The sequence below is a fragment of the Patella vulgata genome, chromosome 2 (genome assembly GCF_932274485.2).
Source record: "Patella vulgata chromosome 2, xgPatVulg1.2, whole genome shotgun sequence".
Classification (NCBI taxonomy): Eukaryota; Metazoa; Mollusca; class Gastropoda; family Patellidae; genus Patella; species Patella vulgata.
Window position 1 is genome coordinate 90,126,991 of NC_065880.2, and position 18,212 is coordinate 90,145,202.

The 18,212-nt window shown below is 37.3% G+C and overlaps 1 protein-coding gene across 2 annotated transcripts; it reads right to left on the reverse strand.

The window, feature by feature from the left end:
* Window positions 1-427: 427 nt before the first annotated feature.
* LOC126810083 (U4/U6.U5 tri-snRNP-associated protein 2) lies at window positions 428-15,649 on the reverse strand. 2 transcript variants are annotated; one of them, XM_056099162.1, is made up of 15 exons: window positions 15,540-15,649; window positions 14,756-14,836; window positions 13,694-13,760; window positions 10,746-10,840; window positions 9,994-10,130; window positions 9,307-9,403; window positions 8,849-8,904; window positions 8,258-8,483; window positions 7,298-7,489; window positions 6,426-6,649; window positions 5,607-5,668; window positions 5,050-5,191; window positions 2,593-2,679; window positions 1,858-1,965; window positions 428-1,721 (listed from the first exon to the last, which is right to left on the reverse strand). In XM_056099162.1, exons 1-14 carry the CDS (start codon window positions 15,610-15,612, stop codon window positions 1,876-1,878), a joined length of 1,629 nt encoding a protein of 542 aa, XP_055955137.1. In that variant the 5' UTR covers window positions 15,613-15,649; the 3' UTR covers window positions 428-1,721; window positions 1,858-1,875. The 2 variants fall into 2 exon arrangements, with proteins under 2 accessions (XP_055955137.1, XP_050390998.1); XM_050535041.2 differs by having other exon boundaries at window positions 428-1,965.
* Window positions 15,650-18,212: the final 2,563 nt, after the last annotated feature.

An 18,212-nucleotide genomic window follows, 5' to 3' on the forward strand; every position in this document is an offset into this window, starting at 1 on the left:
TCTTTTCGGGGCCAACATGGTTAAATTTATTTCAATAATTTGCTTGCACATAGGGGTCTTTAGCAAATTGAGAACAGCAGAAAACCTACAAGGTTGGACAGACGACCCTACTTCCTGTCACATACAAGCAGGGAATCAAAACTGCAGCCCTTGACTAACTCAATGACAGACCTTATGATCTAAAACGCACACATCAGATGATTCGGTCACTCCCCCCACCCCCGCAAGAACTTTTATCATATCTAAATCCCATTCTTTGGAGATATATTCCTTTGAAAACTGTTGGAGAGCTTAATCACTCGGATGAAAAACCCCAGGGTTAGGGTGAGCCCCCCCCCCCCCAACTAAAGATTCGTGTGGATCATATATTAAAGTTTTGGCAAAGCTGGACATCTTGAGAAGTAATAAATATCAAGATTATATTTTAATGGCTTTAATGTGAACATATAATAAGTGTAAGCCAAGATGTACATTTTACACAAAATTAAACCCTAACTTGTTTATTATGTACACTGTACCGGTATACACAATATATAAAATACATACTACATATACACAATGTATATAGTATATATTATGTAACACATAAACACTAGTATACATACACAATGTATACATTCTATAACACATACATACTAGTATTATATACACAATGTATATAGTATATATTATATAACACATACATACTAGTATATATACACAATGTATATAGTATATATTATATAACACATATACATACTAGTACATGTATATATACACAATGTATACATTGTTTATATTACAAAACATACATAATTTAACATAGTAATACTATAGAATCTACAATGTATACTAGCATAATTCTATAACATATACAATGTATACAATATACTAGTATATATGACCTTGTATACAGTATATACACTTCTACATATTTATACTAGAATGTAGATGTTATATAAAACACATATATACTAGCAACAATGTATACATTATATAACTCATACTAGTATAATATATACATTATATAATACACACTAGTATATATAACATATTACAATGTATACATTATACAATATACATACAGTGTATACATTATATAATTCACACTAGTAAATATAACATATACAGTGTATACATTATATAATAGTGCGGGCAGAATGGAGACTTTTACTCATTTTACACACCTATTTTACATACACAGGGAATATTGTTTACCTAAATATATTTCAAACACCTTTATTTTTCTAATACTTAAAGAAAATGTTACAGATTTTCATTTGCAGAAGGAAAAAAATTTATATTGGAGGATCATTAAGCAGCACAGATTTCATCCCTATCAGTGACAGTAGAGGCCAAGCGAATATTCACTGCTAATCAGTGTGGTGGGTTTGTTTTGATGTGGCCAAGAGTTATGTTTTAAAACATGTTTTAAATTCTTTCTGAATAAACAGTACAGAAGCAACAGACAGATTGTACATCATGAACCAACAGCTGCCTAACCCTAACCCTTGAATAAACTGTACAGAAGCAACAAACAGAATGTACATGATGAATCAACAGCTGTCATACCCTAACCCTAACCCTTGAAAAAACGATACAGAAGTAACAGATAGGTTGTACATCATGTTGAACCCTAACCCTTGAATTAACGGTTGTACATGATGAATCAACAGCTGTCTATAGATCATCACCAACAACCAGCATGTGTTTATCATCCAGTAAGTTGTTACGAGTATCAGGTACATCAAGTTAGTGTTTCAGGATTCAGTTGGTGTTTCCAGGTCCATGACATCAGCTCGTTGTCCAGGTACATCAAGTTAGTGTTTCAGGATTCAGTTGGTGTTTCCAGGTCCATGTCATCAGCTCGTCGTTCAGGTACATCAAGTTAGTGTTTCAGGATTCAGTTGGTGTTTCCAGGTCCATGTCATCATCAGCACGTTTTTTATAAAATGGATTAGGTATGTCTTTTCTCACCTCAAATATCTAAACAAAAAAAAATATATAAATATTGAAAATGATGAACCTTTTCATTATGCAGGGCATGGTCACCCGGTTATCAAACACTATATAAAACTTTCTATGGGACCCACTTACTGGCTCCCATTCTATTATTACAATAGACTAAACTAAAAATGTGATGGTTACCATGTTCCATTCTATTATTAGAATAAATGAAATGAAATGGGGTTTAATGTCCTATTGTTCTGCTCCGAACTGGGCAAATGAAGACAGGCATGCGCCATACAGTGTGCTATGAGGGAAATTTTGCCCGGACAGCGGCACTATGGCCTACTCTTATATTGAATTCCAACTGTCGGGGGATCTTTTACGTGCACACCAATGTGTACACGGGAACTCGGTTTTTCGTCCCATCCGGATGACTAGACAGCAGTCTTTGTCAGCCCCTCCCGTCCTGCATCACTGACAAGGGGGAACCACATCAGAAAATGTGGATGAACTTTCTTGGCAAATGCAGGGTTCGAACACCCAACAAAGAGAAGGAGGAAACATCACTGTTTGGGAGAAATTAGGTTATGTAATATAATATACGATATCTGTATATCAGGTAATATACGATACCTGTATATGAGGTTATATAATATACCATACCTGTATATAACTTTCTGATAATGTTATCATCTGAGGTAATATATCAGCCACATGTAAATCTTGCATCTCGTACCATTTACCTGTACCCTGTTATAATAAACATATAATATATCACCCGGCAAGACAAATCATCAAAAAAATAGAAATTACATTAGGTTACTCTATGTACAGTGCCAGATTTAGATGAAAGAGTGACCTTGGGCTATTTAACTTATGACGGAAGTACTTCTATATCCCCCACTCTTACGACTAGAGGAAGATGAAAGCGCGGCCTTGGGCTATTTAACTTATAACGGAAGTACTTCTATAACCCCCACTCTTACGACTAGAGGAAGATGAAAGCATGTTTTAAATACAATTGAGAAAAGCCAAGGATGATGTCGGATGTTTAAATTTAATTAATTAAGGTAGGTGTTTACACCATACCAGGTTTGGTCACGTAATTACCTAATCAATCCTGTCTATTATCAACGATGATCGGGTTGAGTAGTAGTTATACACTCAGTACAGTCAATATATGTTGGAATTTGGAATATTATTCACCATATCTTGATGTCACATTGGGCATATTCCTGGTCGGACATTTGGAAAACAGCATAAGATAAGTCCAGAATATATACGGGTGAAGTAGCATCCCTGGTGTAAAACTACAGTGTGTGTGTGTAAAAAAGGCTTATATACTATTCAAAAAAAGTAGGGGATATTTGATTTTGGGGGCATAATACTAAAATATGCAAATGACTACGAAAAAAGTCACTATAGAACCTAACAGAAGAAACATTTCCAGTTACATGTGACGCCCAAACGCACCAATAGCTACCGCATGGAATGCAGGTGATGCTTGGGATCATCATTGGGGTCCAACCCAAGATTTGCACGACTCTGACTTTGAATGTTACAGTCATTGTGGCATTGAATTCCAGGGTGGAAACATCAGTTTAATTGTTTTAGTGACCAGAAAACAAATTTTGATATGCGTCGGCTTACCCAAAATGAAAGGTTACGTGCCCTTGGCATGCTACAGATCGGCACAACACAGGCGGTTGTGGCGCGGACGATGAATGTTTCTCAGTCTGTCATAAGCAGGCTATGGTCCAGATACCGTGATACACAATCTGTACAGGACAGACCACGCTCAGGTCGACCAAGGGCGACAACTCAAGCCCAGGATCGATTTATCCGTACCTTGGCCTTGAGAAATTGTGTCATCACAGCAAATCAGATCAGCGCTCGTCTTCAAACAGACACTGGTGTGAGAGTGAGTGGCCAGACGATTCGGAATCGACTGCATAGGGGTCACCTTCGCGCCCGACGTCCTCGCGTGATCCCTTGTTTGAGAGATCATCACATTCAGCCAAGACGTCGTTGGTGTAGGGATTGTCAACACTGGGATAATCGACGCTGGAGCAATGTGATGTTTTCAGATGAGTCAAGGTTCACTGTAGATTTTTTGGACAGACGTAGGAGGGTGTGGCGTCGTCGAAACGAGCGCTTCCAAGACGTTAACGTCATCAGACATGATCGATTTGGGGGTGGTTCTGTTATGGTGTGGGGAGGCATCACTGTTGCTGGAAGAACGGCTTTACATGTTGTTGCAGGGCGTGTTACAGGCCAGTACTACCGGGACAACATCTTGGCAGTCCATGGTGTGCCGTTCGCACGACGTCATGGCCGCCGTTTCATCTTCCAGGATGACAACGCAAGATGTCACAGGGCCAGGATCGTTACAGGTTACCTCCAACAACAGAACATCACCACATTACCTTGGCCAGCACTGAGTCCCGACCTCTCCCCCATCGAGCATGTCTGGGACATGCTTGGACAGAGGTAACGTCAACGTCAACAACGTCCTGCCAATGTCCAAGAACTTGCTGCTGCGTTGCAACAGGAATGGGACAATCTGGACCAAAATGACCTTAGACGTCTCATTAGGAGTATGCCACGTCGGATCAATGCTTGTTTGGCAAACAGAGGAGGATTTACCCGTTACTGACTTGGTTGTGATGCTGTGGTAACTTTGCTGTTTGACCCCCGGTATCATTTTACCCTTATAATGGTCAGTCTGTGCCTTACTTAGTCTAACGATCATTTGGAATAAATCGATGAATGTGAACTTCATTTCATTTTGTCATTTGTTTCTTCGTCAGTTTCATTAGGTGACTTTAATAACACTTAAAAATCAAATATCCCCTACTTTTTTTGAATAGTATATATGACAATCCCTGCACTAGCTGAGAAAGTTCATAAGGATTTTTTCGACGCGGTTTCCCCTTGTCAGTGATGCAGGACAGAGCAATTGACAGCTGTCTAGTCATTCTGGGGGACGAAAAACCGGGGTCCCATGTATACATTAGCGTGCACGTAAAAGATCCCTTGGCAGTTGGAATTCAATATAAGAATAGGCCAGCTGCTCAGGCAAAATTCCTCTCATAGCCCAGTCGGATAATCTGTACTTACTTTATGTTGTATATGACATCTGTACGTTCCTTTTCCCGGCCCGGGTTCCCCATCATGTACCACATTAGCCATTAAATCGTAAACAGTATTACGATGTGCTGCTCGTACTTCAGGTGATAATAAATCACCAAAATCTATATTCCTGTAAATGAATCAATATTATAGGTAAACAACGAGGTTTTAACATAAGGTTTCAGGTTAAAATACACCAAAATGTTGTCATGTTACTAAAGGTGATTAAATCGTGAGTGTGAGAGAGAGAGAGAGAGAGAGAGAGAGTTTAACCTCCACTTAACACAAACTAGGTCATTTCGGGACTAACATATGGTTCAATTTTATTTCAATAATTCGTAGAGGTCTTTAGCAATGGGAGGAAACTGGAGGACCCAGAGAAAATCCATGAGGTTGGACAGGCGACCCTACTCCTTGTCACATACAACCAGGGAATCGAAACCATGCCAGTTGGCTCAATTGACAGACCTTATGACACAGCGTGCACATGCTAACCATTCAGCCATCCAACCCCCCTGACACCTGCCCAAATATAAACAACTTACTTGATAGGAAAATTAACAATAGTTGGATTCTTCTCAAATACAAAATAATTCTTAGTAAATCTCTGAAAAATATCAACACATCAAGAATTAGGTTTTAAAACTGATGGAATTACTGTTCCCTGAACTGCCTCAAATATATATGTATTTATCTAGTTGTTTATTTATTTATTCATTCTAAGAAACAATGAATTCCTGACAATAAAAAAGAAATACGAAATTAAGAAATACAGAAAAAAAAATAAAACAAAAATTCAAAATGATTGAATTATAAGTCACAAGCGATGGAGCCATGAACTAAATGGAAGTAGCATAACTCTGTAAGCAGAACACTATAACGTGTTACCAAGATGGTGATACTTTAATAACTACTAGCGGTTGGCTGGTTGACCTGATGTAGCCTTGGTACCAAGACAGCAATACTTTAATAACTACTAGCGGTTGGCTGGTTAACCTGATGTAGCCTTGGTACCAAGATGGCGATACTTTAATGACTACTAGCGTTTGACCATAAAACGGAAGTAGCATAGCTCCGAAACCAGAAGCGGTAGACCATCGTCACAAGGCCTATGATACTCCCGAATCCGAGCTACCCCTATACACTATATTTCAATCTCGGAAGAGCCCTAGTGTAACCGCTAACCTGAACAGACAGACAGTATGAATAATCCGAGTCTTAAGGAAAACCAGCAAAAATAACGGTAAGTAAATAGCTCATAATTCAGCCTCTCTGAGGGAGCAGATGTTTTGGAAGGATCTGTAAAATCCAGGTGCTTTAACGCTTTTAAAATACGTTTCTGACCCCCAAAAAGCGAGTCTTACCTTAAAGTAGATGATGATAAACTGAGGTAGTCGAGTCAGTTCAAATTTCTTAAAGGTACTGTCCTTATGGGTCTTATACTCTTTCTCTGATGTTCCATTAAATTTGGAGAGAACAGTCGCAAAGGGCACCTGCGGGATAATGTTTTCACGTAGTTCATCGGGATAAAGAGGAGGGGCTGGTATGTCACATGTTAGATACAACCAGGGGATTTCCTCGATAGTTTCTGCAATGAATCAAAATTAGAATTAAGGTAAGATAAGGATCAATCGAGTTCAGCCTATGCCTGTTCCTCAATGCCTTTCGACTTCTGAATAAAATATTTGTTCAAAAAAAAAAAAAAGAAGTTGAGTTCAGAAGATTGTTGGACAAACTAACTACTGCATCATTAAATGATGTAGATGGAGAGAGTAGACTTGATTATCAAGACAGTGTAGTACAACAAACTTCAGTAGAATAAAACAGGGGCCTGTTTCATGAAATTTAAAGTAAGATAAAATCCAAATTTTAGTAATTTGATTGGATAATATTAGATTGATTTTAGTGCGTAGCCAATCAAAATTGAAGTATCTACTAAAATTTGGATTTTATCTTTAGTTAAGATTTCGAGAAACAGGGCCCTGGAGTTTAATGAATGACAGAAAGAGAACGAAACAGAGTTTGATGTACACTTTTTTTCAATAATTCATCCACAGGTAGGCGTCTTTAGCAGTTTGGGCAGGCAACCTTATTTCTGGTCACACACAAGCTTGTGATTGAAACCATGTCACTTGACTCAATGACAGACCTTATGATCTAAAGTGCATGCAGTAAACCACGTGACAACCCAACTCCTTTCGTCTCACAATAAAACAAGTGATAATAGTTTGTTTACCTTTATAATCAGGTGTCAGCATAAGCTGAGCTTTCTCCTGATCGGTTAGATCAACGGCTGGTTCTTTTCTAGAACAAACTTTCATCTTTCCACGAAATGTTTTATTGATTATGGAGCTGTTCAGTTTCTTTGTTCCGTTCATAGCCGTGTGTAGAGAGTTTAAAAACCATGACAGCATATCTATAGGGTCACCTGTAAAACAATAAAAACCATGACAACATTATCTATAGAATCACCTGGAAAATAACAAGAACCATGACAACATATCAATAGGGTCACCTGTAAAACAATAAAAACCATGACAACATATCTATAGGATCATCATAATCTAAAGAAATGGGGTTTAATGTCCTACTGTTCTGCTCCTATACTGGGCTAATGAAGATGGACATACACACATACATGCACGCCATACATTGTGCTATCAGGGAAATTTGGCCCGGGCAGTGGCACTATGGCCTACTCTTATATCGAATTCCGGAGGGTTGGATGGTCGAATGGTTAGCACTGCGCGCTGTATTGTAAGATCTGTCATTGAGTCAACTGGCGGGGTTTCGATTCCGCGGTTGTACATGACAAGGAGAAGGGTCACCTGTTCGACCTCATGGGTTTTCTCCGGGTGCTATCAGGGAAATTTAGCCCGGTTGGATGGTCGAATGGTTAGCGTGTGTGCGCTGTATTGTAAGATCTGTCATTGAGTCAACTGGCGGGGTTTCGATTCCGCGGTTGTACATGACAAGGAGAAGGGTCGCCTGTCCGACCTCATGGGTTTTCTCCGGGTCCTCCGGTTTCCTCCCACTGCTAAAGACACATACGCGAAAGCTAATTATTGAAATAAAACTGAACCATATGTTAGTTCCGAAATGACCTGGTTTGTGCGGTTGGACGTTAAACCCTATTTCTCTCTCTCTCTCCCTCCGTATGAGCCTTTCAAAGTTCAAAGAAAGAAGAGTTATTTACCTTGTTGTGTGATCTGAAATTTTTTGCGACTACACAGAACAACAGCTTGTAACATCTCATGAGGACTAACGTGAGCTTTAAAATTTCTCGGATTCCATAGTTTACGTAATAATTCTCCGAATCTCTGGACGAGGAGAACCATCTGATCCCCTGGTGGTCGTTTTATCTTTTTATAATTCTCTTCTTGCAGGAAGAAATTTCTCAATGGTGTAACATGGGATAACGACTGAAATAAATATGACGAAACAATTCAAACTTTCAAATAACACACTGTGTATGTTTTAATGGTCAAGAGCGAGACATTAAGTATTATATTGATACTGTAAGCGGCGTTAGCTGAGTGTCGTTTCAATATATTACGCAATGTCTTAAAATACAGACAATGCAAGGTATACTGAACAGTAATCGTGACATGCACAATGTAAGGTTTATTTAACGGTAATATTGACGTGCACAATGTAAGGTATATTGAATAGTAATTGTGACATGCACAATGTAAGATATATTTAACAATAAACGTACATGCACAATGTAAGGTATATTGAATAGTAATTGTGACATGCGTAATGTAATATACATTGAATAGCTTACCTGTAGAATAACATTACAGTAATCGTTAGCTTTGATGTTATTTAAACCAACAATACCTGGAAAACAATCAAATACACAGAATTATCCCCAGCAACTTTCTCGGACAACATCGGGATCGAACCCGGGACCTCCAGGTTAGGAAACCAGTGCTGTCTTGACCCTCGTCACTGAAATCAAAAGGGGTTAACATCCTACTTTCTGTTCCGACTTGGCTAATAACAACAGGCACATGCCATCCAGTGTGCTATGGGGGAAATTTTGCCTGGACAGTGGCACTACGGCCTACTCTCTTATATCAAGAATTCTTTTACGTCAATGTGTACACGGAACCTCATTTTTTTCGAATCCCTTGGAACGACTAAACAGCTGTCACCGGGATCGAACAGGGGACCTCTGGGTTAGCTAGCGAACTTCTTAATAACTGAGCCACTGCAGCTCCAATAAAGTAATAAACCTACCAGGAAGATAAGTTGTATTATCATAAGCTCTGGACATCTTGGCTGTAATATCTAATCTCTTGATATCTCGAGCTGTAAACGTTGGATTTAACACATACTGAAATTATAAAATATACATTTACTCTAATTATTATACATTTACTGTAATTGTTAAATATTATATATTATACATGTTATTACCATTAAACTTTATTCATGCCTTATTATATATTTACTGAAATGATTAAAATATATTCATGTGTTATTATACATGTACATTTACTGAAATTATTCAAATATATTTATGTGTTATACATTTGTTGCAGAAATACTGTTTCAAAAGAAACATGCCCTGACATTAAACTATAACACATACTTACGAAAAAAACAGCTACTAATTTTTTTGGGCAAGAAAAATTAATGGGGTTTAGCATCCACTCGACACAAACTAGGTCATTTCGGGACCAAAATATGGTTCAATTTTATTTCAATAAATCCCTTGAGCATAGGGGTCTATAGCAGTGGGAGGAAACCCGAGAACCCGGAGAAAACCCACAAGGTTGGACAGGTGACCCTACTCCTTGTCACATACAACCGGTGAATCGAAACCACGCCAGCTGACTCAATGACAGATCTTATGATACAGCATGTACGTGCTAACTATTCGGCTATCCAACCCCCCAAACTGATGGAAAGCGATCAACTTACTATAATATCTTCGAGAGAAGAATCTTTTATTTCATAATTATCAGGAATACAGTAAAACTTGTGAGTTTGTAAATTTAAAAATACATGATGACCTTCAAATACACTGTGGGTATAAGCATGAGTGTTGTTACCTCGACCTGAAATAATACATTTATAATTACTATGGTTTCCAGTTTATTGTGCCTATTTCTATTATAGGCTAACAGGGATTGACATTTGAAAAATGTAGGTTTTTAGAACCAATCTGATTAAAAGACGGATCCTGTTTTGTTTCGTTTTTTATAGTTCAAAATTTCGTTTTACTTGTCTTTACTAACATTAGGATCTAGAAGAGTTGTTATATATCGTAGGCTAGTGATGGCATCATGAGTTGATTATGGTCTGGATAAGTTAATTAATGTCTAACTAATAATTTAGATAACATTTCAGGACTAAAGAAAGACCAACAATAGACAGATTTAGCTCTTGCATAATATCATCGCTCGCCTGTGATATTTACTGGATTATAATCCAATCTGCTGCCCAACACTCATTCATGATTAAATCAGAAAAATGGATAATCAAGACTATGTTTTTTTATTGTACCGACTTTAGTACTGATGATCGAGGCTAGGCCCAAAATTCAATCACTAAATTCTCGTTTCAGAATGTGGATAAATTTGACTGAAATTTTCAGCAAATCTTCCATAATGTACCTTTAAGTTGGCCTTTGCTACAATTGGACTACAGGTACTCAAGTAGTTTAATATTACCTTGAAAATATTTTCCACAAACCAGACAGGCATAAACATTGATATGTGACAAAGACACTGAACAAAGTTTCTCAAAATCAAAATCTAAAAGAGATCTGAAAATAGAAAATTCAATTTAATTGAAATATTAATTAATAATAGTATGTGTACATAAACGTTTATTTCAGATTCTTTGGAGCTGCAGTGGCTCAGTGAGAGGTCTCAGGTTCATTACTAGTGCTGGACGAGAAAGTACCTCAGAATTTTCCGCCATAGTTTCCTCTAGTCAGTGATGCAGGACAACTGTCTAGTTATTCGGATGGAACGGAAAACCAAGGCCTGTGTGTATACATTGGTATGTACGTAAAAGACCTGTTGACAGTTGGAATTCAATATAAGAGTATGCTGTAGTGCCGCTGTCCGGGCAAAATTTCTCTCATAGCACACTGCATGAAGTATGCTTGCCTTCATTAACCCAGTCTGAGCAGAACAATATTATATTAAACATACATTATGCAAGAGGTAAATCTGCCTATTGCAGGTCTTTCTTAGGCCTGAAATTTTTTCTAAATTATTAATTAGGCATTAATTAACTTATCCAGGCCATAATCAACTCTCGATGGCATTGGATTTTTCCGATATTAAATAGATTAGAACAGTTCAGCCATATTTTGAATTAACCTAGAAATGGAAGAGCGAAACTTAGCTTCGAACAACCAGTATGGTTGTTGAAATTATTGCAAACATCTTGTCAACCCCTCAAAGGCTAATGTCTTCGCTCGCAATAGAGTACCGGTAATTTAAATGAAATTGTCTATTTTCGGACCATTATAGCAAGAATGGCTAGCTCTTTATCTAAATCTTACATAATGTATCTTTAACCAGCATTTCATTTTATTTGTTTCAAATTCACCTGAAAGAGAACCAGCGGCTGCCAGGCAGGATACGCCCACATTTTCGAGAGATGGATAGAAAACAAGCTAAAACGAAAGTGATTTTTCCTACAATACAGGAAATTACAATTCGATATGCGCAAATATCGAAAGGAACCAAGATCTTTGAGTTATAAACTTACATTTCAAGTTTCAACAAAATCAGATAAAAATTGTGACCTCTATAGGTTCCACAACCTTGATATACCTATTTTTACGCAATTTGAGAACGGGGGGCGGCCATTTTGTCTGTCAGTTTTGGGCCGATTTTCATGATATTCGAACTCAGTCGTCCTTAGGGTATAACGGCGAAATAATAATACGTTTTTTTAAATCGGATAAAAATTATGATCTCTACAGGGTCCACAAGCTAAAAACGCGATATTTCGTACAATCAGGGGCCATAATTCATGAAGTTACGGTCCGATATGCGCGAATATCGACAGGAACCGAGATCTTTGTGTTATAAACTTACATTTTAAGTTTCAACAAAATCGGATAAAAATTGTGACCTCTATAGGGTCCACAACCTTGATATACCATATATTTACGCTATTTGAGAACGAAGGGCGGCCATTTTGTCTGTCAGTTTTGGGCCGATTTTCACGAAATTCTAACTCAGCCGTCCTTAGGGTCTAACAGTAATATATTAACACGTTTTTTTAAATCGGATAAAAATTATGACCTCTATAGGGTCCACAAGCCAAAAAACGTGTTTTTGCGTACAATCAGGGGCCATAATTCATGAAGTTACCGTCCGTTATGCGCGAGTATCGAAAGGAACCGAGATCTTTGTGTTATAAACTTACATTTCAAGTGTCAACAAAATCGGATAAAAATTGTGACCTCTACAGTGTTCACAAGCTAAAAACGTGATTTTTCGTACAATCAGGGGCCATAATCCATGAATTTACGGTCCGATAGATGGCAATATCGAAAGGAACCGAGATCTTAGGGTGATAAACCTATACTTCAAGTTTCATTGAAATCGGATAAAAATTGTGACCTGTAGACTGTTCACAAACAATTGTGGACGGACGGACGTACATACGAACGGACAGGGGCGACGACAATATAAGTCCACATGAAAATGTGGGGGTATAAAAACTAAATCTACCACAGGTAACTGTTTTATCCGTCGTTGCACAGGTAGAATTGTGTAGATAAATGTTCACTACATCATAGCCTTGTAAATATCAAACAGTATTGAACCATTTTTGGACTGATTCATCTTTCACAATATTGTAGTCAAAAAAAACCCACAGAGAAATAGGGTTTAACGTCCACTGAACACAAACTAAGTCATTTCGGGACTAAGATGGTTCAATTTTATTTCAATAATTTGCTTGCGCGTAGGGGTCTTAATTATTAGTGGGAGGAACCAGAGGTTGGACAGGCAACCCTACTCCGTGTCACGTACAAGTAGGGAATCAAAATCACGGCACATGACTCAATAACAGACCTAATGATATAACGTGCACATGTTAAACCATACAGTCACCCAATCCCCTACTCAAATAACAATCACAGACATCAATCTAAAGTTTCTTGTATAAAAGTCAGCGAGTGGTTTTCTGCCCGGGACTGTACAGAACAGTGGACTCTTATGGCTGACCCCTAAATGCATTCACTTAATCTGATATATTTACTAAATACAGTTGTTGTTTATTGCTTGCAATGTCTGTGTATATTGTGTGTACTGTGTTGTGTACTGTGTGGTATCTGTGTATATGGTGTGTTGTGTCTGTGTATATGATGTGTTGTGTCTGTGTATATGTGTTGTGTCTGTTTATATGGTGTGTTGTGTCTGTGTATACGGTGTGTTGTGTCCCTGTATATGGTGTGTTGTGTCTGTGTATATGGTGTGTTGTGTCTGTGTATATGGTGTGTTGAGTCTGTGTAAATGGTGTGTTGTGTCTGTGTATATGGTGTGTTGTGTCTGTGTATATGGTGTGTTGTGTCTGTGTATATGGTGTGTACTGTGTTGGGTCTGCAGTGTTGCTTATGTGTGATGCGCTCCACGATCAAGTTACCCACCTGTTGATTGTGTCCAAATAAGGACATGAACGACTTCTGTCAACTTTGGAACCTTTTACTGGAGTAACTGAAATGAAAGTAAATTCTTAGGATTTATAAAATATTTACACAGACCCTGCCCAAAAAATATTAATTTCTTAAACTTTAGTCGGATATTACTGTGGAGGTTGGTGGCAACTTGTTCTCAGGCTATATACAGTCGTCGTTGTTTGTATTTTAGAGGAGAGCCGAATAAAGCTTCCCTTAATCAACAAATTGAAAAAATCGCTCCCCTAAAAAAGCTTTCCCAGTTTCGATAAGGAGAATGATTTAGAAATTGAGGAGAGTGATCTGATATTAAGGCAAGTGATTAGTTGTGTGTATGGGAAATGGTTCTGAAGATCAATAACTGCATGTTAGGGGGTCATTCCTGGTTTCATAAATGACAATAAACCCCCTATGACTTTGTAAAGGAGAGCGTTTTTTAATTTTAAGGAGAGGGAGAAAAAGCTCCCCTCGATCGACATTCAGGTGAGTGGGAGGCGCTTGAGAACGATCACTCGCCTTAAAAAACAATGACTGGCTAGGCTGACCTTAAAAATATCTTTGTTTCGCCTAACGCGACCGACTAACTAAAACTAACTAAAAAAAAAATCTGAAAAAAAAAAACGACCTACCGACCCTTCTCCTCGATTGTGGGTCGGGTTTGGTGAAACAAAGATATTTTTAAGGTCAGCCCTATATGTATATGAGAGATAGAGAGAGAGAGAGAGAGAGAGAGAGAGAGGGAGAGAAAATGGGTTTAACGCCCCTACACGTACTTGACACAAACCAGGTCATTTGGGGACTATTTAATTTCAATAATTCGCTTGCGCGTAGGGGTCTTTAGCAGTGGGAGGATACCCGAGGGCCGAGGACCAGGAAAAAACCCACGAGGTTGGACAGGGAATCTAAAACACACCAGTTGCCTCAATGACAGACCTTTTGACACAATACGCACGTGCTAACCATTCGGCCACCCAACGCCCTGTATACATTGTACATGTATGAACCTGAATGAAGAACAAAATAATAAAAACTTGCCTTTCACTTCATCTTTAGAATCCTCTGTCTCTGTTTTAACTTGTTCTATCAGTCTCTTTTTAACACCAGATTGATTGACAGCTATAAATAGAAATAATAGAGACATCCACTCGACACAACTAGATATTTCGGGACTAACGCATTGTTCAATTTTATTTCATTAATTTAGAAGTGGGAGGAAACTGGAGAACCTGGAGAAAACCCATGATTTTGGGACGTGGACCTTTCTCCTTGCCTCGTACGTGCAGGGAATTGAAATTGACTCAATGACAGACCTTTCACCTTATGATCTGACATGCGTGCATTTAACCTTTCGAGCACCCAAACCACTTATATAATAATAATCCTTAGTTAATGATCTTATTGACAAACAATTTTGATCACTCAAAAATAATTTCTAATTTCTAGGCAATCTTAAACATTAAGACCGTGAAACTGACCCTAAAAAATCAGGTTAACTACAGCTACTGAGCTAGCAACTGCTCATACTATTATAATTTATAAGATTTGAAGCCAAAATAAAGACAGATTTAGCTCTTACAAAAATGAATAATTAAATCTGAACGAAAAAAATCATATTAACAATAAATCAAGAATCAACTAACTGGAAAATGATCGTAAACTCAACGATTAAAAAACGTATGGTCTGATTCCCAGTATATTTATATTTACCTCCCCTTGCCCGATATAATTTTGATGTTAACAAAACGTGTAAATCAAATGAATTTTGTTGCAGTAACGTATTCCGCTATTTGCATTGGACAATTACTAGCATTATACCCACCTTCACCAGAACGTTCTCTTTTAATTCCTTTCATAATACCATGTTTACTATCCCGCTGTCTGGGGGCCGCCATTTTCGCAAACTTCGTTTTGGGATCGTCAACGTCTAAAACCATGACATGGATCATTGACTGTTAAACAATTATTATTTGAAAGGGTTTTGGCTTCATTGTTATATCCTGGAAATAACCCCACATACATCTATCAATGAATTCCAAATTATTTTTTCTTTTTTATATTTTTGTTACTGAAAATTCATCTTTGAAAATAAACGTTTAACTTGATTGATCCGAGGTCTGTAATTTTGAGTACCTTATTGACGTCATTGTTTTAGTTGTTTGTGACGTTTTACACACGGAAAGAGTTTTTTCTGCGGTTGTCAGACTGGAAAGATTCCAATATTCCTGCAAAAGCAGATAAATTTTATATGAAACTTTTAAAGAAAAGGTTTTATTGCGAGGCTGTTGTGAAACATGGAGATTTCACCAAAGCAGCGTCTTGATATGCAACATGGATTTATGAAATGCATTGTCAAAAACCAAATTGACAGGTAAATATTTCGGATTCTTATTCTCTTAATCAGTACGTATCAATGGGTGTTCCAGCTAAGCTGCTCCAGGGATCTCTTTACAATTGAAATATAATGTAAAACACCTAGCACTGTAGTCCGGGTATCATTTAATCTTGCGTATCTAGCACTAATTTCCTTCACATTCATTCAATATCAAATCTTTGTTTAAAAATTCATAAAAATTATTTTTAAAAATCAACCAATTTGTAGTCCTACTTGAGTGAGTTTAAAGCTGACCATTCAGTTTTGATAATGAGTGTCCAATTCACAAGCATTTGATTTCTTGATCACTGTTAAAAACCCAAACAACCCAATTGATTATGGATGGATGGATATATAATGATTAATTTTTGAACAGTGGTCAGGAAATTAAATACTTGTAAATTGGACACTCATTATCAAAATTAATCAGTCAGCTTTAAACTGGACACAAGTACAAATTAGATGATTTTTTTATGATTTTAAACGATTTTTACAAATTTTTAAACAAATATTTGCTATTAAACGAATGTGAAAGAAATTAGTGCTAGATACACAAGATTAAATGATACCTGGGTTACAGTGAGTATATTAAAACATAAAATCAAATTTTAAATGTCAACATGTTCACAGTTTAAAAAGTTCAGTTTTAAGATTATTTTTAAAAATAGCAACGATTATTAGTGTTTTTGACATGGCCAGGAAACTCATTCCACACTTTAGCAGAGGCATAAACAAAGGTCAGAATCACCAGCTATTAATATTTAAAAAATCAAAATTTAAAACACCAATCTTAGAATTAATTTGTTGATAAATTGCTTGAAGCAATCAAAAACTGATGTGTCACTCCTTTCATATACGGTACATGAAAGAAACCTGAACACCAACTAGTACTGCACTGTCAAAATTCCCTTCTCTGGCATTGAAAATGTCTCCATAGAGAAACTAACCATATGTTAGTCTCAAAATGACCAAACTATTCTATCCCTACATGTTTTAAAATTCAGTAGTGTTTTTAAGAAGTTTATAGCAAGTAATTTTGCAATATTTTTGTTCATACTATAAATGTATGAACAATGTACATCTAGCTAGGCTAGTACTAGGATTTTTGATAATAAGGCCTGGAATGAAAAAGTGTCAAGACTTTCAGATAGCCCGAAAAAAGCAAGGTCCCATATATATACATGTATATATGCCGATGACAGCATGTTAAGGATCTTCTGACGGTTGGAAATTGATGGATTGAAATGGTGTTTAACGTCCACTCGACACAAACCAGGTCAATTCATGAATAATAAATGGTTCAATTTTATTTCAATAATTCACTTGCGCATAGGGGTCTTTAGCAGTGTGAGGAAACCGAAGGACCCGGAGAAAACCCACGAGGTTGGACAGGCAACCCTATTCCTTGTCACGTACAACTGTGAATCGAAACCATGCCAGTTGACTCAATAACAGACCCTATGTTACAATGCGCATGTGCTAACCATTTGGCCATCCACCCCCCTATAATTGAAGTATTCTGTCAGGTTTCCACAATAATGTGGTAGTATTTGGCAATATTGAGTACCGGTAGATTGTTCCGCCAAACATGTGTAATACATGTACCAATACCATTTTGTAAAGTTTTTATGTTTGTTTTTGGGTTGTTTTTTTTTAGGGATAATTATGATAAAGAAGTAAGATTAGCGAAACATGTAGACAAGACAAAAAAGAAAAGTGGTTACCATGGTAACAAGAAACCAGAAATACCGACTTATGTTCCTCCATCAAAACAAGGAAGAGGTAAAGTGGGGGGGGGGGGGGGTTATATGAAATAAATATGTGTTCATAATTGACTGTTTAGTTGACCATGTCCACAATAAGGTGATTTCAGTGGGTGGGGTTTATAAAAGTGGGAGAAGCTACATGTACAAGTCTGTAACGGAAAGCTTAATTCGGTATTATAATGAATATATGTAAATCTTCTTTAGCCTGGTAGGAGCAGAACAGTAGGACGTTAAATGCCATTTCATTTCAGCTTACATGTACCATTGTTAATGTTGAACCTCGCCATTTTGAAATTGAATCATTAAATGGCAACCCTGTTTTAATCTGTTTAAATCTCCACTCTAGAGAGTGGAT

Excerpts from the sequence above, each read along its gene's own strand:
- LOC126810083 (XM_056099162.1), bottom strand. The coding sequence starts at position 15,612 with ATGGCGGCCCCCAGACAGCGGGATAGTAAACATGGTATTATGAAAGGA. Across the intron at positions 13,761-14,755 it reads TTCTAAAGATGAAGTGAAAG|TTACTCCAGTAAAAGGTTCC; the intron begins GCAAGTTTTTAT and ends CTTTCATTTCAG. Across the intron at positions 5,192-5,606 it reads ATTGTTAATTTTCCTATCAA|GAATATAGATTTTGGTGATT; the intron begins GTAAGTTGTTTA and ends ATTCATTTACAG.